The sequence below is a fragment of the Plecotus auritus genome (assembly GCF_963455305.1).
Source record: "Plecotus auritus genome assembly, chromosome: 3".
Lineage (NCBI taxonomy): Eukaryota > Metazoa > Chordata > Mammalia > Chiroptera > Vespertilionidae > Plecotus > Plecotus auritus.
Window position 1 is genome coordinate 176,515,707 of NC_137772.1, and position 21,546 is coordinate 176,537,252.

The 21,546-nt window shown below is 48.7% G+C and overlaps 2 protein-coding genes across 2 annotated transcripts; both read right to left on the reverse strand.

Annotated features, from left to right (window-relative positions):
* On the reverse strand, positions 1-6,401 carry GPD1 (glycerol-3-phosphate dehydrogenase 1). The gene is made up of 8 exons (XM_080662656.1): positions 6,233-6,401; positions 5,643-5,820; positions 4,712-4,852; positions 3,965-4,103; positions 3,622-3,734; positions 2,712-2,945; positions 2,384-2,490; positions 1-1,395 (listed from the first exon to the last, which is right to left on the reverse strand). The coding sequence occupies exons 1-8, from the start codon at positions 6,271-6,273 to the stop codon at positions 1,299-1,301; spliced, it is 1,050 nt and encodes a 349-aa protein (XP_080518782.1). The 5' UTR covers positions 6,274-6,401; the 3' UTR covers positions 1-1,298.
* Positions 6,402-9,252: 2,851 nt separating this feature from the next.
* SMARCD1 (SWI/SNF related BAF chromatin remodeling complex subunit D1) lies at positions 9,253-21,465 on the reverse strand. Its single transcript, XM_080662655.1, has 13 exons — positions 21,188-21,465; positions 20,403-20,590; positions 20,084-20,126; positions 19,867-19,989; positions 19,268-19,390; positions 17,863-17,979; positions 16,480-16,581; positions 15,532-15,693; positions 15,343-15,440; positions 14,013-14,148; positions 12,322-12,444; positions 11,135-11,236; positions 9,253-11,008 (listed from the first exon to the last, which is right to left on the reverse strand). Exons 1-13 carry the CDS (start codon positions 21,362-21,364, stop codon positions 10,955-10,957), a joined length of 1,548 nt encoding a protein of 515 aa, XP_080518781.1. The 5' UTR covers positions 21,365-21,465; the 3' UTR covers positions 9,253-10,954.
* Between the last annotated feature and the right edge of the window lie 81 nt (positions 21,466-21,546).

Below are 21,546 nucleotides of genomic sequence, written 5' to 3' on the forward strand. Positions count from 1 at the left end.
TGATTCAAAACTATACGTGTTTTTTTTTTCAGATTGGCAAAAATACATTTTTTTCGTGTGCCACAGAACTTTAGTCATTAGTTTATGTGTGCCATGAGATGAAAAAGGTTGAAAATCGCTGCTTTAGGGTAGGGTGCTTTTCATTCTTTTCCTCCTCCAGTTTCCTAGCTCTTGTGAGAAGGCATATATATCAGATGACAGAGGGCTGGCCTTGGAATGTCAGGATCCACCAACATGGGACATGGTCACCCTTCCCTACCCCTGATCAGCTTTTGGGCCACTCTCTGGCCACCTGCCCTCTAGAGCAGCTCGTTAGCTGCTCTGGAGGCGGCTAAGAAATAGGTTCAGGTTTTGGGAGAAGGAAAGGGGTGGAGCCAAGGATGTCCTGGGAAGGTAGCAGGAGGATCCAGCTGAAACCTCCTGTCACTAGAGCTCCTGAGAAGGGAGGCGGGGCAAATACAAAGGTCACAGGGAGCAGAGGGATCTGAGCCTGCTATGAAAAGGTGTAGCTCTGTCAACAGATTAAGTTCTTGCTCCTCAAAGAGGGTGCTGGTGGGGAGGGGGAGGGAAGACTTGGAAAGGTCACGCACTGTGGGGAGGAGCTGGCAAAAAAACTAGGAACCAGGAAGTCCATGGGGAGAATGACAAGCCCCAGGGCCCGAGATGCCAGCATGGTAGCAACTCTGGTGCCAGGGCAGCCTGGGGGAGGGAAAAGGGAACGACCAGAGGTTTCTGAGGACGCAGATGTTGCTAGGAGAAACTAGAAGCGGGTTGAGATCTTTGTATTTTGTTAACAAACACTGAGATCCATTGATGCTGTGCAGGGCCTGGCAGAGGTCAGACAGAGCAAAGGAGCCCAGATCCCTCCCTGACAGCCCTTGCCTCATCCCTCTTGTGGCTGAGATAGTTCTTTAGCTACTTAACTGGGCTTGGGGACAGGATTCCTGTTCTGTGTGAAGCAGCAGTGGGCACCTATTGCCTTACTTCCTTCTCCCTCCACCATACACACCCAAAGTAGGCAGCACTGGGCCTCCCCAGAGGACAGGGAGAAAGTGAGCGCCACATCTGGAGAGGACCAAGGCCTCTCCATTTCTGCTGAGATATGGCAAGAGGCTGCAGGCTGCTTGGTGGTTCAGGGTCTCCAGACAGGTCGCTGGGCCCTACAACTTCCTGTCGGGTGAAAAGCTGAGAAGAGGCTGCTCTGTGGAGGATCCCAAATATCTCGGTGGCCAGGTACACAAACTTCTGCCTGTCTCCACTAGGGTAAAGAAACTGCCTGGCCTGGGCCACGGCCCTGCTCACAGATGTACTGGATGATTCTGCAAGCAGCGGATGAATTCACCCACTGGCTGGCTCTCGTAGCATATTCTGTACACAGCCATGAACAGAGGGAACCTGGAATGGGGAGGGAGAGACCCAGCTTAGCCTCCTTGTACATCCTCTAACCCCCACTCCACATCCCCTTCTAACCCTCTACTCTCCTACTCTCCCACCTTTGAGTTCAGGTAGTCTCTGGTTCTCAATTTCCAGTTGCTGAGAATTTTAACTTTCTAGCTCTGGGTTTTAGGGTCAGGTTGTTAATTGCCTTGCTCCCTATCATATTGAACTGGCCAACATGATTCCCTAAAATTGTTTTGATCCAAGTGGACAAACTACTTAACCTCTGTGAGCCTCGGTATCATCAACTGTAAAATGGGGCCAATGTGACACAGCGCTGAAGGGATTCTGTATCTATGAAGTGCTTCATAAATGCCAGTTTCCTTCTTCTCATCCTCTTGCCCAGGCTGTTTGCTTTACCAGGAGGCTTTACTCTGACCAGCCATGAGCTGATCTTTTGAGCCTGTTTCATTCTCTCTGATTCCAGGATTCTTTCTCGGCTAGCAGAGCTCTGCTCTGATCAGCCCATCAGCCCCTCTTGTCTTCGTGCTTCACATAAAGCAACACCTTGACATAAAGACTGTCCTCACACCTCAGCACCCAGGACAGAGGTCAGGGACAGAAGGTTGGCTTTAGGTGAGCAGCTTAGACTCGGGATGATAGACAAAAAAACAGGACAATCAGGTGAGCTTATTCCTGCTGCCCCAGAGTTCCAACCCCCATAGCAGAGAATGAGGAAAGAATCGAGGGAGGCTATGCAGAGGGGTTGAAGCAATGTAGTATAAAGATCACTAGAGACTGGAAGGAGTTCAAAGACCATGAACTCCTAGTTGGGGGACAGTAGACATCCAGACTCTTTCCAAGCTCTGGTCTCTGTGTCTGTTAACATAAGATAACATTTCCCTCTCTGCCCACTTTACTACAGATTGAGGAGGGTTCAAGAAGATGAAGAATGGGGAGAGCACTTCTGGCTGTGGTTCCCAGTGGGGCTGTGGCAGACACTTACTTATCTACCATGCCCTTTTGTCGGAGGATGCTGTGTAGCTCCCGGGCTGTCTGGGGCCCCTGTAGCTTCTGCCCATTCAGCATCTCTTTCTCCAGCTGCTCAATGGACTGTGAAGAAAACAGGACAGGTGGATGGAAATGAGAGGAGGATTAGTGTGAGGTTGAGAGTCGGGGGCTCTGATGAGAGGTGGAAGGTCATAGAGGAAAGAAAGGCTAGCATTGTTTACAACAAGCTTCATGTTTGTGCTCAAGAGACACCTCAACCCAGATTCCTCTACCTCGACACCTCTAAGGCCCACCCTCTGTTCTCCATTCTCCCCGGTGCCCACCTTTCCTGTGCGGGCAAAGGCCTCGGCCACCTTGCGGTTCCGCCCTCCGTAGCAGGTAGTGATGAGGTCAGCGACACCACAGCTCTCCAAGAAGGTGGCAGAGGACACAGGGCCCCTGCAGAAGAGCTTGGCGAAGGCGATCATCTCCATGAGACCCAGTCGGATCACCGCTGCCTTGGTGTTGTCGCCAAAGCCCAGCCCATCGCAGAAGCCAGCCCCCACGGCCACTACATTCTTTGGAAAATGGAAGTCACAGATGAGAAAGGATCCCCTTCTTCAGGCCCCTCTTGGAGCCCTCACCACCTGCCTCATGCTGCTTCCATCAGCCATGATATGCCCACTGAATAAGTGAAGTATAGTGGGTGGCTCCGTGACTATTTCTACCTCATGGTTTTCCCACTTGCTGTATTCTTTTCTAGCCTGGGCTTATGCTTCCTGGCTCCCCAACTCTGCTCCATACTCCATCCTTGAGGAATTTACTGAAAATCAATCTTCCATCTGGCTGGCTCCCCCATCCATGACTATCCCTGATATCCACAGCTCTGTCTAGGGTCCAGAGTTCTAGCCATCTGTCTGGGTGTTCTGGGCATCTCCCATTAGCCTGAGTGCTCCCCCAGAGCATCTCCTCTTCTTCTTGGACCACCCCCTGGAGCCAGTGATAGGGATGTCCCACAAGAGGCTATAGGGAGAAAGGAGGAAGGGGGTCCAGTGTCCGATGATGAATAATCAGCAGGCCTAAATGATTTTGGCTTTGCTTCTGCAGTTCTTCCTATGTATATAGGATTTGGTGGGGAATGGGAGCAACTGCCTATGAGTGAGAGCCTGGAGTACCAGTAACCAGGTATAGCCAAGCCAGGCCCTCTTTCAGGATCTTCTCCCCACCCCCTAGCTGCTTCTACATCCCTCTCACCTTTAAGGCCCCACATATCTCTACTGTGTCCACCTCTTGCACCACCGTGATGCGGAAATTGGGTGTCTGCATTAGCTCTTTCAGAAGCAGTCCCTGGGCCTGGTCCTTGCAGCCTAAAATGGAGAGGGGCAAGGCTTTAACAGCGGACTCTTGACTCTTCTTTGCACACCTGCCCTAAGCAGGACCCGAAACCCTTTCCCTGGGGGTGTCCCAACCTTCCCTCACCTCTGATGCTTGGGTCTTCTTCCTTTGTCTGCCTTATGGGGAGAAGATGGCTAAGTGGGTTTGGGAGAGGGCGAGTGTGGAGCTGCTTTATGTACGTGGGTTGTGGTGGGGTGCTCACCAATGGTTGTCTCACAAAACTTCTCATCAGCCACCTCGTTGGCAATGTTGGCCCCCATCAACACATTCACAGGGATGCCAAGTCGCTCCCCAATCACTTCAGAGATGAGCTTCAGCCCGTTGGGGCCCTCGTCTATACCCTGGGCACAGGATGGAGCTCAGGCCAGGCGCTATTTATGCCCACTGAGGGCTTCCCACCTAGAAATCCTACCCTTTCCAAATCCGCTGTTCATCAGTGTCCCCCTACCCCCAAATGTTCTGCTGCCATCCCAACCCAGCCAAAGCTTGTTGTAAGGAGGGTGGATGGCATATGAAAATCCATCTGAAAACTCTCCTCCACATACCCTCAAATCAGCCTACCTCTCCAAGGTAATGTATCTCCTCCACATTCCTATACAACTCACTTCCAAGTTCCCCAAACCAACTTCCATCCCAGTCACTGCTCCAAACCAACTTCTCTTTCACATTCCTCAAACCAGCCTGCTTCTCATACCCCCAGGTATTCTTTGGACACCTCCTAAACTCCCAGGTCATCTGCCTCCAAACCTATCTCTTGTCTACTCCTCAACCAACCTCCCCTTCCCAGTGGCCCCCAGCATCTCACTGTTTCTCAAGCCTCCCCAAAACCACTCCTTTCCTCTTTCCAGAAAACTCTTAGCCTACTTTTGCCATATTCTCTTCTCCCCACTTTACCGACCCCGAGCCCCACAAGTTAGCTGCACCCCCATCCACATGGTGTCCCTGGCACCTTAATAAGAGATATCCCGATGGTGTTTGCCTTCAGGTGGCCCTTGAGCTGATCACAGATCTTGCTGATGAACTGATGGGGCACCACAAAGACCAGGATGTCAGCATCCACTGCAGCCTGGACCACATCTGGGACAGCCACCTGTGGGGTGACCAGTGTTCATGGGCCTGATAGACTTCTCCTAGCCCCTATGAAACCCCATTCATTCAGAAGATCTAAAAGCCAAAGAGTGAGGCTTGTGGGGGAAAAAGACCAGTTTGGGGGTTGAATCTGGAAGGGCTAAACTTGGAGGAATACGACACTATTCCTTCTCCCATAGCCACCATTCCCTCTCTGCTCCAGTTTTCCTGGGCTCTTGACTCTTGGAAACCTCCTCCCAGCAACCTCCTAGCCTTTGGCTGTGGGACAGTTAGAGGCCAAAGGAGGCCTGAGCTTGGCAGGAGGAAGAGGCCAAGTAATTTCATCACCCTGCTCCTTAGGGTCCCTAACGGGGAAGGGAAAGCGCCAATTCTGCTCTCTTCTCTGGGGAGTGAGCCACGTGGATTTGACCAAAGACCTTAAGTCCAAGGAGCATCGTCCAAGTCTGCTAATAACCCAGTGAATAAGTAACTGGATTAGAGCCTGAGGCAGGCACTACCTGAACCCCAGGACTGGGAGCCAGAGATCCTGTCTTTGGTTGCCACAGAAACCAACTTCCTGGTCTTCTCTTAAAGGCCTGGGAGTCCATAAATGGGGGCCAGGGGGCATTCAGGTTCTCCTGTTCCAGAACTTGCCCAGGAAAGCAGTTTGGGGGCTGTGCATAGGAGTGCCCGGTGCCTGGAACAGCCTTCCTGAGACACTTCCCAAGTCCAGGTAGTACCAGAAATGTCCCCCTTCAGCAGGAGGCAAGCAAACCTCCCCTCTCCCTTCCTTGTAGGGTGTTGGGGCTCACCACGTTGGACGGAAGCTTGTGCCCTGGCAGGTATTTGACATTTTCATGCTGTGTGTTGATGATCTCTGTCAGCTTTCTGCCCCCGACGTCTTCCTCAAACACCCACATGGTCACCCGTGGGTCAAAATGTGCCAGCTTGGCTGCATTGCCACCCACAATCTTGGCGATGGCTGAACCCCTGGTAGGAGAGGGAGCACAGAAAGTGGGGGTGTGATGGAGGAGTCGTGGCAGGGGAGGGGGCAGTGTTCCACCTCAGTATATCACAGCAGCCCACCAGATTATTTACCTTCCTTGTCACCTCCACCCCCAAACCCAAGCAGCTTTCAAACAGAGAGCACTGGAGGCTCCATTCCTGTGACGAACAGGTGCAGGGCCAGGGCCAGGCAGGGACCAGGAGAGGTTTGGACACCATCTGTCCTCAGCGGCGGGGGTGGGGGGGGGTAGAATGGGGGAGGCACAGAAGATAACAGCAGGGATGGAAGAGGAATCAGAGGGTATTTTCTACCCACTGTCTGCCTCCTGCCCACCTAGGCCTCTGTGTACTTGGGGGATCCCCCTTCCTCCCCATACCTCTTGACAGAGCCACTTACCAGTTGCCGGAGCCTAAAATGCAGACTTTCTTGCCAGCCATGGTGCCGCTTTTCTGCCTGAGCCAGCTGGTTCCACACTCCCAGCTCTTCTCTCCGCTAGGAGCATATAACTCTGCCACACGTGGGTGCAGCCAAGCCCCGCCCTCCAGGGGAGGCAGGCGCCTAGGGAGACAGTCTGGCAGAGCCAGGGAAATGGGAGAAAGGAGTAGAGACAGGTGGGGAACTGGAATGGGGCACAAACCAAGCTCCACTTTTCCTCAGGTTTGCCAGCTGATGGTGTTGGCAGTCTTCCTTTGGCCCCAGCTCAATCCCCCATACCCCCCTGGAACGATCTCATTTTGAAGTCTGCCAAGAAATAGCCCAGATAAGGAGCAAGTGACTGGCCCCCATCACTCCCTCCTGTCTTGCAGCATTAAAATGTATTATATGCAGCCCTAGTAGCAGATACAGGAATGTTTTCTTTTCCAGGGTATATGCCTAGTATATCCTCCTGCCAGGACTCCAAAAAGTGCTCTACAGTTTTGTCCTCTAGCAGTGACAGGGACCACATGTCACTGGCCCCACACTGGCTGCAGGGCTGTAAGTGGGGGGTGGGCCCACTTTTAAAGCTAAGACCACAAAAAAGATAAAGGCGTGCTTTGGGGAAACCCAGTCCAAGAATGAGACCCCAGGAGCCCTGACAGACAAGGTCATCTTGGTTACCCACAATAGTCATCTCAGGCACTCACCAGTGGGCCTCCTCACCTAAAAGTCTCCCCACATGAATGTCTTCCAGGAAGGGAGGATGGGAAAGGTCAAAGTGAGAGGCTCTGATGCCCACAAGTTTCCTTTTGCGACTCTGGGCTTGAAGACAGGAGAGAAAAGAAGGTGCCAGCGTGCTCTCTCTCCTTAAGAGGCTTTCAGCACCCTTCAGTTCTTTCTTGGGGTTTTAAACTACCACACTCGGGCTGCCTCAGGTTAGTGGCTAGTTTGCAGAAGCTAGAAAAGGGGAAAGGAGGCTGGATCGGGAGTAGCTGTGACCTTTGTGAGAGCTTGTTGGTCTCAGATGCTGTGATTGAGTAAGTGGGGTGTGATTGGGGCAGGGGAGGGGGGGCAGGCGGAATGGAAGCAGCTCTTTCAGCAGTTCAGGGCTCTATATCGCCCACAACCATCCATTTGACTAAGAAGGGGAGCTCTGGTTTCTAGGCTGATCTAAAGAGTGAGGTAAAGGGCCCTAACACTCCAGCTGCCTGTGCACCTTGACCTAGAGGGCAGAGACCATTGTGTGCTCACGTGCTGACCTCCTGGGCTGGCAGACTCCTAAGTGGGTGTTTCCAATCCCCGGGGCCACTGTTGGCCGGCAACAGTGATAAACACTGGGCTAGAGGGGAATCTGTGCAACCACTGGGTAAGGGTAAGCAAGCACGAGGTCAAAAGCAATGGTTTCCAGCCCGGCCACTGTGTCTCAACTGAGCATCAACCCATGCACCAGGTCACGGTTCAATTCCCGGTCAGGGCACATGCCCAGGTTGTAGGCTCGATCCCCAAAAAGGGCATGCAGATCAATTTTTCTCTCTCATCCATGTTTCTATCTCCCTACCCCCTCCTCTCCAAAAATAAATTTTTTTTTTTTAAAAAAAGAGCAATGTTCTATGGGCTGCCAAGAAAAAGCCCCCCATATTCTCCTTCCATGGCCAGAGTTCCCATCGGGGAGAACATACGCAAAATCAGTAGTTGTTTCCCGTAGGAACAAAGTTGTACCTCTACAGAGCCAGCCTCGCACAAATCACTCCGGTATGCACTGGCTCTGAGACAAGGCACCAGTGCCAGGCTGCCAGCTGGGAGAACCGATTATGGGTGATGGAAGAGAAAGAATGCTTCTGTCCTTAACACATGATGGGAACCCCAAAGAATGGATATTTATGCATAAAATAACCCCATTGTTTTTCCCTAAATTCTTCCATCTCATTATGCTCCTGTAGTAATTCTTAGTGTGGAGACAAAGAATTTGTTCATTTATATAGGAATAAAGAGTGTGCAGAGATCCAGAACAGCTTGTCATAGGAAGTTATCTGTATCACTAGGCTCTTCCCAAGAGCAAACTGTAGATTTGCTTGAAATTAGTAAAGGTTCATCAGTTATTCATTACACATGTAATTAGCCTGGGTAAAAACAGATGCTATTTCAATGTCCTTGACATAAATTTTTTCCACTCCAAGTTATCACCCACGCTCCTTTCTGTTTTCCCTACTGAAGTCTGATAACCCCCCAAGTTCCAGATTAGGAGGTGGTTTTCTCCTTGGTGGGTTTGACTGAAGACAGGGAATACTCGAGTGTTCCCATCCAACTTTGGAATGTGCTTGCACGCATCCTATATTCTAAACCCCCTTCTTGGGTAGAACCAAGCAAGACAATGGCACAAAGGAGGAAAGTAATGAGCCACCAGCTGGGAAGCAGATACATTATGCTAGAAACTGCTAATGGGAATATCAATCCTGAGCAAAATCTTCCAAGTTCTGCCATTGAGGGGCTGGTTGTCTCTAGTGTGAAGATGACAACACAGCAAGCCTTTCCATGCTGGTCTTAGGAACTGAAATCTTATTCAGGGCTGTGCAAATGGGACCGTAAAGAACGACAGGCACAGAGAACAGAACGGTTTTAGCCCTGGCCCCAATCTAGACAGGAGCCCTGATAAGTGGAACTCCCTTGGAGGACACTCAGGTTCATTAAGCCTAAGGGATCACAGGCACCCAAGGACAGTGCATGTGAACGAACACACTCAAGCCCTGGGAACTCAAAAGGACAAGGGAAATGTCAGTACTACTGTCTTGTTAGTACTTTCCCAACTGGACCTGGAGACAGCGATGAAACCCAGTGATCCCACCAGCCTCTGGCCTGCTTGGACCCCTGGGGCTGACAGAGTGAGTTCTCAGGTGAGGACCTGAGGTCCACAAGGTAGAAACCTTTTTTTCTACCATATCCCCAACACCTAACAGGTCCTCCATAAATAGCTGCCAAATAAAATGCACAAACACCGTAAGCATGGCTAAAAGCACTGGAGAGAAAAGCTCAGGGAAGAGCTCTCCCTCAGGAGGTAAGGGGAACCATCCTTCAGAAGATTCTTTTATTAAAACTGGGTGACATCGATAAGGGGACAGTACAAAAAAAATTTTGGTCCATGAAAAAAACATAATTCAGTTAATAAAAAGTTATCTTTTACAGGGACACTGTGTAGGAGTGCCGAGCTTCCTTCTCATGGTTCCAGCCCCAAGAACAGAGGTTGTCCAGTGTCACTGGGGAGCTTTCAAGGGAGGGGTGGGATAATAGCAGGAAAGAGACAGGAAGAAAATTCTGTCCCCAACGTGGAACAGGCAGGGATACCGGGCTGGGGGAGGTGCTCGCAGGAGCCTGAGGAGAGGTGGGAAGCAGGGGCTTTGTCAGTTCTGTGGGTTGAGCCCATGCGAACAGAATTCCCCCTCTGTGCCCAGCTGTCTCCCACCCTGCTGTGTTGAGTCTGCGAGCCTGGGATACACTAACTCGGGGTGATACACCTGGAAGAAGAATCTGAGGCTCTCATGGAAAGATGCAAAACCATCTCAGTCCCAAGGGGCCAAGATCACAAGGTCCTGCTGCTACCTGAGGGGCCTGAAGCTTTGAGGGCAGGGGCTGGGGAGTCACCATCCTGTGAGGCAGGGAGGAAGGAGTCACAAACCCAACTCAGAGCTCTTCTGCAGCCCTAGGCGCTTTCACTCCTCAGTGTCCCAGAAGTCACCAGCAGGCGTCAACTGGGCAGACAAGGGGCAGGAAGACAGGGGTGGCCCAGGGCTTTTACCCGTTTGACTTTAGGCCTGTTTCTCCATGAAGGGATGGGGGAGGCAGAATGGAGTAAATGAAAGCACACCTCCAAGCAACAGCAGGAAGGAACAGCCTCCACTAGTAATGACAGTGCCCAGGTTAGATTCCTGGGGTTCTGACAGGGAAAGGCAAGATTCCCCCACCCAAATACCCTGGGTTAGGACGCATAGGAGGGAGTCCTAAAAGAGCAGCTACAAGGAGTATGCTGGGAAGGAGCAATCGTTAAAGAACAAACTCCAATACTGATGTGGACCCCCTACGAGGGAGTAAGAGAAGCACTGAGACAGCAGGCCAATCCAGAGACTGCAGACTGACCTGGGCCTCAGTGGAGCTTGAGAGCCAGGGTTCCTTTAGTACTAGAGGGCAACAAGTGAAGGGAGAGTTTGCTCCAAACCTGTGGAGGGAAGGAAGGACATTGGATTCTGTTATCAGGAGAGCCAAGATCAACTAGCTTATAGAGTGCCCCTAGGCCTGAGTCTTGGAGATGGGAATGAGGCTCCCAACTCCTCAGTCTCTGAAGGGCAGTGTAGCTGGTCCCCTTGAAGACCACCTGGCCTTGGGCCTAATCCATTCAATGCACTGATTACCACTACAGGTTCTCTCTCTAATACTATCTAGAGGTCCTATGTAGACCAGGGGAGGGTAGAGGCACCCGGGAACTTTGTGGGGCAAAGGGAAGTTGGGGGTGGGGAGGGAGAGGGTGGGAGAAGAGGGTCACAGGTATCTTGTAAGACAGAAATGTGAGACCCTCTTCATTCTGGTGTTGTCCTTCAACCAACAGCATCCCCTGGAAGGTCCCAAGCAAGACCAAGGCAGGTGCTATGAGGCAGGCAGAACGGGGCCCAAATAAAGAATCGGCGCAGCCAAATCAGGGCTGTGGGAGAGGCCCTATGTATTTCGGATTCCCAGGGCTTGCTCTAATTCTTGCCGTCTCTGCTGCACCTAAGGAGAAAACAGTGGAAGGAGTGGAAGATGAGACAAACCAGGAGTAGGCAACTAATACCACTGACCCCACCGGGGAACAGACCCTTTGCCTTTTGTCACTTTCCCCTGTGCCCAGGCACCTACCTTGGAGTAGAAGTATCGGCACACGGCTTCCTGAGCCCAAGGCTGGAAGTAGAACTCAGCTCGGCGCTCTTCCTCTGGGTTGCCCACCACATCGGTCATGGTCTGAGGGAGAAGGCAGGGAGAGAGAGAGAATAGGTTTGTTTCCTTTCTTTATGCCTATACAGATTGAATTGTATTCCCCCAAAAGATGTCAAAATCCTAACCCACCAGTACCTGTGAATCTGACTTTATTTAGAAATAGGGTCTCTGCAGATATCAAGTTAAGGTGAGATCATAGGGTAGGCCTAATCCAATATAACTGGTATCCTTATAAGAAGGAGAAATTTGGACACAGAGATAGAGATGCACAGAAGGAAGAAGTGAAGACAATTGGAGAATACCATCTGCACACCAAGTAATGCCTGAAGCTACCACAGTTAGGACAGGGGCCTGGAACAGACCCTCTTGCACAGCTCTCGAAGGAACCAACCCCTGCGGACACCATTTTGATTTCAGAAATGTGAAACAATAAATTTCTATTGTTCACACCCAATTTGTGGCAGTTTATTACAGCAGTCCTAGCAAACTACTAATGTAACGCCCACCGCCACCCCTGCAATCATCAAGTCACTGCCTGGTTCAGGGATCCCTTCTGGAACTCTTGGTCCCTTGCTCAGCCTCTAAAAGAGTAGTCATAGTCACCACAGGATGGCGAGGACTAAGGGAACATTTCACACATTCTGTGCTTGTTCCTACCTTCTTGCCTCAGCCTCTGGTGCCCCCCTCGCTGGGAAATAACAAATGCTTCATGAAGCCTGGGCCAGCTATTTGAGTCTTATCAATCTCCCTTCTCCTTTTTATTATCTTACTGATATTTGTGAGATCCAATAATGTCTGATATGGCTTATTACTTTTCAAATCACAGCCTAATTTCCCCAAACCGAATGCATGCTGCTTTAAAGCAGAAATCTTTTCCCACCTGTATCCCCTATGATATGGTGTACAATAACAACAAATACATGCAAGGTAAACACTTGATGATTCTACTTCCATTTCCCTACTTAATTGTAAGACAGACCATAGAATGTGCTAAAGATAATCTGGTCCCTCACTAACCCTTCTGGCTCTTCTACCAGATGTCACAGAAATCATGCAAACATGTGCCTCACTGAACTGAGTCCCTTTGCCACTTTCCTAGGTATTTTTACCTTGAGGTCCCGGCACTGGGACTGAAGCCAATCATTAATGAAACCCTGAGGGTCTCTGGCAAAGCTCAGCATGAACTCCCGCTGAGTCTTCAGCTGATTGATAGTTTCTATTGTCTCATGGATCTGAAAGGAAGAAGGAAGCTCATAACATTTTCAAAATGGGGAAATGCAAAGTTAAATGGAAGACAGTGTGGACATCTCCTTTTGCCACTCCCAACCTAGTACAGAGCTGCCTAGAAATGACACTGCCCAGAGCTCCCACTGCTCTGGCCCTCACCTTTCTCTCAGGAGATAACTTGCACTGTGGCTCTATTTACCTGATGTGAGAGAAGTTTTCCTTTTAGTCTCCGGTGCCCATTCTGGGGGAAGCTACATGGTAAATACTTAACCCACAGCACAGGTCTAAAAACACTCTTGGGTAGAGAAATAGTACAGAGGGCTGTCTCAAAAGTTAGGGTCCATGGATTTTTTTTCTCTGCCTTCTCTTCTCATTCTCCATACTCTTCCTGGCAATTTCATCTACTCGCATGTCTTCCATTACCACTGACAGGGTAATGAGTCCCAGTCTGCAAACTAGAGTCCATTTCCTAAACTCCAACCAATCCAATAACTTGGATTTCACCTTAAACTCTGTAAAACAAAATTCACTACCTTTCCTCCAACACTTGCTTCTCCTCCTGTTGCCAGTCTGAGTGAATACTACTACCCACCCAAACTAGAACCCTGGGAGTCATCCTAATGTCGCCTCCTCCCTCACATCTCATCCACCATCCCCATCTAAAGAGTCCAAATCCCTTCAACTCCACTTTGACACATTTCAAGTCTGCCTACTTATTTCCATCCTCACTGTCTGTACCCTAAGTTCAGACCCTCCATATATCTCACATGAATTACCGCACCAGCCTCCTAACCAGGCTTCCTGCCTCCAAACCTGCCTCTTAAAATCTGCTCTCCACCTTCCTGACGGTGATCCCTCGAAATGCAAACAGCATCAGCCCCTCCAGTCTTCAGTATTAACAGGTGTTTCCTGCACCAAAGCTTATTCGTGATTATGCTCTATTTTCCTATCCAGTTTCCTTTCCCAAATGTCCCATCACAGGCACCTGGAGCTGTATCTAACACACAAATTACATACTTCTTGAAAATGCTAGGCTCATCTTTGGACCTTTACACACCCTGCTCCCTTTCTGGAATGTCCTCTGCCTCCTACACCCTAAGCACCACTCTCTTTTCTCCCCCACTGTTAATTTCCACTCTGTTGTTCAAGGTTTTGTTGTGGCATCAACTCTTCCAGGAAAGCCTCCCTGTTTTCCTCTTTTTGGCTTTACTTGTAGGAACTATATCTAATAAGGTTAAATATAATAATAAGATAATAACAACAGTAGCAGCAATTATCATTTGTTTTTAAGTGCCAGGCACAATGTCATGCCTCTACATGAGTTGTCTCATTTAATCCTTACAGCAAGCTTATAAATAGTCCTTATTTCACATATCAGAAACTGAGGCTCAAAGCTATTAAAAGGTATAGCCAGAATCAGAACTCATGTATGTCTAGCTCTAACCAGCACCAACCACAGTGCCTGACACATACTGGGTGTCAATACATTTTTGAATACCAAGAATCAAAAGGCAGCCTAGAAGCTGTGATAGAGGGCTGGCAGCACCCAAACTACCCAGGTAGAAGCACGTACCTTGTTGTCTAGAGTAGCAATCTCCTGCTGGCTGGCAGTAGACAGAAGAAAAGAATTCATCTGGGTCTTCAAGGTATCATCCACTTCCACATCAATGTCATAACAAGCCGTCTTTTTCTGATCATTTGGGTCAACACTGGGGAGGAAATCAAAGGGGCCTGGTAAAGGGCTTGTCCCCTAAGACCTAATTACACAGGGTCAAAAAGATGGCTCAAGGAGGAAGGGAAAGAAGTTGATTGCAAAATTCCTTTTGGGTGTTACAGAAATGTTCTGTATCTTTCTTGTGGTAGTAGCTACAGGGTATAACACATTTCCCCAAAGTCATCAAACTATACTTTGAACAGGTACAATTTATTATATACATATAAATCTCAATAAAATTGGTTTGTTTAAAAAGTCAATGGTAAAAATTTAAGTGGAACAAAAGAGATCCAGTGAAAATAAGTTTCTCCCTCCCCAAAGAAAACCACTATTGTAGTATCTTGTATTATCTTTCTGCCTGTTAAACTAAAATTGACCCTGAAAATAAATTCAAATAAAACACACACAACACAAAATAAGTGCTCTAACTTTAGTTACAGGAATACAGAACAGACCAACTTCTACTAACCCAAAGTACAGTAGTAACAGGAGTTACTACTGGCTGAGTGATGGTTCACAGTCTAAAGAAAGGAAGGCCTTCATTGGAATCAATACAGAGTAAGGCTAAGAAGGCAGAGACTATATCCAACCACAGAGACATGCTGCTTTGAGGAGCAAGTACCTTCCATCATGTTATATGTGCCTAAATGCCTTGCTCATCCATCTTCTGAACAAAAAAGTAGATGGAGGTAATGGAGGTGGAGTGTCAGACTGGAATGCCCTACCATCCAGAGAAAAGATGGTAACCTATCAGCGATGAACTGGTAAATGTCTAAAAACTTATTCTCCAAAGGAGAGGGGGAAAGCCCTGATTGGTAGCATTTGCCAATTTCTGTGGTTTAAATATTCCCAACATGGTTGATTTCAAGCTGCCAATATTACATCACTGATCCAGGAGTTGGGAAGAGCGGTACAGCATTATGTAGTACTTCCACCATACGGACACAACAGACATAAGTAACCTTGAAAACATAGATACTAATAAAATAATTAGGAAATGATGAACTTTTGAGTAATATTACCCTCATTTTAACATAATACATTTAATCCTAAGTTTATATAATTTAATTTTAAATAACAGCTATGTTTAACAACCCGCTTGCAAAATTCCTGAAAATTTGACAGTTAGCTTGTGCAAGCTGGTACAAGCCAGCACCAGTACACCACTACCTCCCATACACATGCTTACCTGATGACATGATTAATGATGATGGGTTCTGGTGGCATAAGCAAGGCGTGGAGCCTTTGGGGGATCTCTGAAAATTTCATACGTTGAGACTCAAAGATCTGTGGAAAAGGGGAAAGGGTAAGAAGTTGGCATTTTGGGTACAAATAGGGCTTCAAAGGACTCTAGCAAAAGAATGGGTCCTTTTCTTACCTGCTGGAGGTACTTGTCACAGATGACAAACTCCCGCTCATGAGGGTCCTGGAGCTTATGTGTCTTTATATATTGCCACAGTGCTTGAATGATCACTGGACGGGTCTGGGTGTGGATGCCCAGGAGCCTAGCCAGGCGAGGGTCTAATTTAAACTGGGGTGGCTGCAGAAAACCAAAGAATATAGAGATGAAGTAAGTGAGCTGGGTCTATATGCATTTTGGGGTGCTTAGCATGACCATACATTCGAGTCATTCAACAAGTAGTATAGTAGTGTTTTCTCTGGGACAAACACTAGGAGAAATTCAGAAATGACTAAGACCCTATTCCTATATCTAGGGAACTTAAAATCTGGTGTAATTATCCACAACTAAAACTTTAAAATGTCAGACTGCTGCCCTAGTTGGTTTGGCTCAGTGGATAAAGCATCAGCCAGCAGACTGAAGGATCCTGGGTTCGATTCTGGTCAAGGGCACGTACCTTAGTTGCAGGCTCAATCCCTGGCCCTATTTGGGGCTCATGTGGGAGGCAACCAATCGATGGATGTTTCTCTCTATCCCTTCCACTCTCTCTAAAAATCAATTGGAAAATATTCTCATGCCGAAACCGGTTTGGCTCAGTGGATAGAGCGTCGGCCTGCGGACTGAAGGGTCCCCGGGTTCGATTCCGGTCAAGGGCATGTACCTTGGTTGCAGGCACATCCCCAGTGGGAGGTGTGCAGGAGGCAGCTGATCGATGTTTCTCTCTCATCGATGTTTCTAGCTCTCTATCCCTCTCCCTTCCTCTCTGTAAAATATCAATAAAATATATTAAAAAAAAAGAAAAAAAAAAGAAAATATTCTCAGGTGAGAATTAACCAACCAACCAACCAAATAAAAACAAACAAAAATGTCAGACTGCTAATGGGATGTGGCTATGAAAGCCAGACCCCTCACGTCACCATAGCATACCTGGTAATCCAGCATCAGTAGGACAGTACACCGGACATTCACATCTCCTGGCCGCTTCACCTGGAAGCCATCCGTCTCCTGGGTAGTGGCGGTCCTGTGCCACTACAGAGAGGAAGATGTCAGGGGGTGCTCTCCCAGAGGAAGAGCTGGGGTGGGAGGGAAGAGCTTCTGTAATGACTGAATTCAACTTTGATTACTGAGGCTACTGGAAAAGAGCAATAGCATGAGAGTTTATTTGTTTTTTAATTGCTTATGGCTTTGGGATTATTGTTTAAGTAGATTAACCTTTTAATTCTTACTGCTCAGGGTCACGTTTAAATTAGCCTAAATTTCCAGTGATGATTTTATCTACACAATGGGTAGTACACATGTGCATAGTAAAATAACACAACTATCATTTACTGAATACATACTATGTGTGAGTATTCTAAGACATTTACTTGGATTATATTATTAATTCCCACAACAGCCATACCAGACAAGCACAGTTCAGCCTATTTTGCAGACGAGAAAACTACTGCTTATAAGAATGAAGTTTGTCTAAGGTCAAATAGCCAGTAAAGAGTGGAGCTGCGATTTGAGCTATGGTGTGTCTAACTACAGTCCACATTCCTAGTCCCCACCATGCTTTAGTTAAGCATATTTACAAATTTCTATGGATCCTACGACTTACTTTCCTTATTAGATGCTAAAGACCTTCCCATGTCTCTTAATGGTTGAGGTTAAGGGGCTGCAACTACATTGGCAAAAAAAGGAGCAGGTTAAGTTCACTTGGAATGCTGGACTGCCTCATTCTGGTTTTGACTGTATCCCAAAGAACACTGTTGCTAACATGGCTTTCAGAACATTGCATAATCAGGTATTATAACAAATTCTTAATTTTGGAATGTGAATCTAAACAGAGCAGGGATCAAAAGGAAGTCTCAGATCTATAACAGTAACCTTGGCAAAGACTAGAACCCTAACAGTTAGCCCGCCTAATTACAGAATCTGCTACCATGAAAAAGTATGAACGGTGTATGGTTAACTATGTCTCAACCTTATCAATAAACAAGATACGTGTGGCATGTAAAAGCCTGGCATGTAAAAGCCTGGCATGTAAAAGAGGCCTCCATTAGAATTTCCCTTGAAAGTGGAGGGAGCAACCAAGATACTGCAGTAACATTAAAAAGGTGAGACAAGTCAGACTGCAAGAACTATTGGGTCCAAACAGCTAGTGCCACCTGGAGGTCAATGTGCAAACTACAATGGTGGTACTGTACCCCTGGGGTAAGTCTTTATTTTTTATTTGTACCTCCTCCTCTCCCTAGACATTAAAATTTGACTCCCAAGTCCATCATCCTTCAGTCATAGAATCAAAGTCTGGAGGGCAGAACTACTCACTTCTACCAGATGGTTGTCTGGCCCATACAGGTCTTTGTCCAGTTCGATCACCAAGGATTTAAAAAAAGAAGAGAACTTCCTCTTTTGTTTGGTGGCATCATATTTGGACAAGGCTGACTAGAGGAGAGAAACAAAAGGTCATGTTAGAGAAGCCCAGAAAAAATTCCTTGAGACAAAGTCCCATAAAAAAAAAAGGGACCCAAACAGCAATGGGAAAACTCAAGAAAATGTCTTTTGAGCCCACTGGCATGGCTCCGTGGTTGAGTGTCGAACTATGAACCAGGAGGTCACGGTTCAATTCCTGGTCAAGGCACATGCCTGGGTTGTGGGCTTGGTCCCTATTCGGGGGGGTGTGGGAGGCAGCTGATCAACGATTCTTTCTCATCATTGATGTTTCTCTCTCTCCATCTCCCTCCCTCTCTGAAATCAATAAAAATATATTTTTTTAAAATGTCTTTTGAATATCTCTTAGGAAATAGAAAGGTAGGTGTCTGTGAGTATTAAACAAGTCACAGTAGCAACAGAACCCTGAAGAAGCAGCCTATATTATGTATAGGGTCACTGACTTAACTTTGTCAAGTTAAGCCAAACCATTACACATAAAGCGAGTCTAAACAGAGAAAAGTCTGACTATAGAGGGGAAATGAATCACAGGCAATGAACAGCCAGAACAAAAACAGCTTTATTTGGATAGAATGACAGCACCAGCACATGGGCTGGATCTATAAAGAGAAGGAGGCTCTGACACTGAACCCTGGTTCTCCTGCAAAAATGCATTCACATTAGCTTGCCTGTGAACAGCTAAAAATAGAGAGCCAGAGAGTATAAGGGAAATGTGAGCTTCCCCAAGGAGCTTCTGGGGTAGGAAGTTTGGGGTCTATCACCTGTCAGCTGATGCTCCCCATGAAGCAATCACGGGCCTGTCAAATAAATCTGTTCCACTGTGAACTGTGAGATGTCTCCAAAGAACATTGGGAAGATAGAGATGCCACAATGGGAATCAAGGGCCTCAAGAACTCAGAGGAAAATATGGCCTCAAATTCTAAGTGCAGGCTCACTTGGACGGACACACACACACACACACACACACACACACACACACACGCACACCAGAATACTCTGCACATACTGCTAAATTCAATGACCAGTAGCGTCAGGAGGAAGGTAAATAACAAATCTAATCCCAGGACAATAAGGTTCTCGATATGACACCACAGTGAGGGCCAAGCTGTGGGAGCCAACACAAAGAACCATTGTCTTTAGCGCAGGGAACACAGTGACCCATCCCCCGCTGTTCCCAACAGGAGCTGTGAGCACCAGTCAGGCTTCCTGCCAACCAGACAACACTGCTTGTTCCCAGCAGCTCCCACCCGAGATGTAGACCCGTGGTGGACCTTGAACTCACATCCTCCAGGAGCCGTCCTTCTACCCGAAGCTCCCAGGAAGCCACCGTCCCTTCCCCATCCTCGGCATCTGACTTAGCCGGATTGAAAGTGTTAGAAATGAAAATTCGCAGCTTCCGTTTTTGCTGAGGAAGGTAGAAACAGGATTGATGGTGGGGCTTCAGTGGTTTGATGTTGAAGACAGGGTCTCCCCAAACCCCATTATTACTAACAGACTGGCTTAGTGTCTATCCAGTCACTAGGGTGGGTGGACAGAGATTCCATCTAGGAGTACAGGCCATTGGTCTGAGTGCAAATGTATATACTGAGATGCCAGTATATAATGAGATGCAAGGTGCCAGTTCCTAAGGTGGCAGAGTAGTTGTAGCAAAAACATGGACAAGGGATAGTATATTTCTGGTGCAAGAGATATCAAAAATCCCTCCCCTTTTGCTGTTTTGTTTTTATGTTCCTACTCTAAGTCTAGTTCATAAGTAGATGGGAAAGATGTAGCTTAAATGCCAAGGAGAGCTGTGCTGCGCCTTTGATTTCTCATCCTAAGCCTGTTGCAGGTTCCCGAATCCTCTCCTTTGGTTCTCTGCCTAGTGCACTCCTGTGTTACCTTGATGGGACGTTTCAAGGCCTCCTGTATATCTAGCCGCTTCCTCATGATAGTCTGGTCCAGTTTCCTTTCAAAAGCCAAGAGATCCATATAGGCCTGGGATTCTGGTACCAGTTCACGAATCTTAGAAACAGAAAAATATCATGTGGATATAGAGCTGATCATCTCTATTCTCAAACTCACCAGACCCTCAAGAAGACCTACAGCCTGGACTCACCCTTTGAGGTAGAATTTTGTCAGCCATCTTCTTTTTCTTTGCACTGTTCAAAAGAAATACTGTTATCAGGTTGGAATGGAACTAACCAGAACATGAAGACAGGGTGTCAGCACCCGCATTTATAGTAAAGTGAAGGGACTGCAAAGATTTTCTCAAGTCAAAGACATTCCCTCAACCCCCCACCCAACATGAGGCATTCTCAAGAATAAGCACCATCTGCTGACACAGCACCACCATTTCTTGGTTCAGATACTCCCACCACCTGAGTTCTCATAGGTTCCCTCCCTCCATCCCTCCCTGCCCCCCATGGTCATCTTACTTGTGGTTTCGATTTTGGACCGCCTGCTGCTGGACCTGCTGGATCTGCTGAGGAGCAGGTCTCTTGCGGGACTGGTCCATCCCTGACTGAGCCAGGCCAGGTCGGACTGAAGGGTTCCCCCCGTAGCCAGGGGGTCCCATGGAAGGTCCCTGAGGTGTCATGCGGCTGCCTGGCAGCATACCTGGTCTCTACAGAGGGGAGAGGACCCAGAGATGTCATAGCTTCCCCTACTTAGCCCACGAAGAAAGGAAACGTGGGGGATTCTTGAGTTCTTTGAATGAAACAAGGCCAGTGGGGGGAGGGCTGGAGGTGGAGTACAATGGAGATCCCTCTGCCTCTTTGAAATGCAAATCACTGGAGCTTCCTCTGCTCCAGGCGTGATTCGTAAGAAAATATCGCTCCAAAGTAAGAATCAGATTATACTCAAATCCTCCCTAGTCTACTTTGTATCTGTCACACTGGACATCTCTAGTTCAGACAGTGCTGTCAGCTACTCCCTCCTTGGAGGCTGGTCCCTCTGGCATGGAGCTGCCCACGCTCTCATGCCCTTCAGGTCTCAGCTGCCCACACCGGCCCACTTCACCCACTCTGGATCCACATCCTGACCCCACCCCACGGAAACCATGCCCCCAAGAGCAGGTAGAGATGCTAACTGCCTCCCCACCCTCACTCAGGGTCCAAATCCTCCCAGGGAGCCCCTCCTCCTTCTCGCCCCACCGCTGTCACTCCCAGGCCCCCGCTCGGCTCCGCCCCGGCCCGCGCGCCCCTCCTCCAGCCCCACTCACCGGATAGGCCGCCCCGGGCATCGGGGAGCGGTACAGCCCCTGACCCGGCGCCGGGCCCATTCGCACGGGAGGCCCCGGAGTCCCGCCCGGGCCCAGGGCAGCCGCCGCGCCCGCCCCTCCTGAGGCTCCGGCACCGCCGCTCGGAGCCACAGACTGGAAACCCGCCCGGGCCGCCATCTTCCCCGGAGCCGCTGCTGCAGCTGCACAAAGAACCGGAACCGGAACTCCCCCCGCCCCCCGCGCGCCCCCCGCGCGCTCGCCTGTCCGCCCGGCCGGCCGGCCGGCACGGGAGGCTCAGGGCAGCGAGACTGTGGGCTAGAGGGGGCAACTAGCGGAAAAGGTGTTGGCCACGCCCTCCC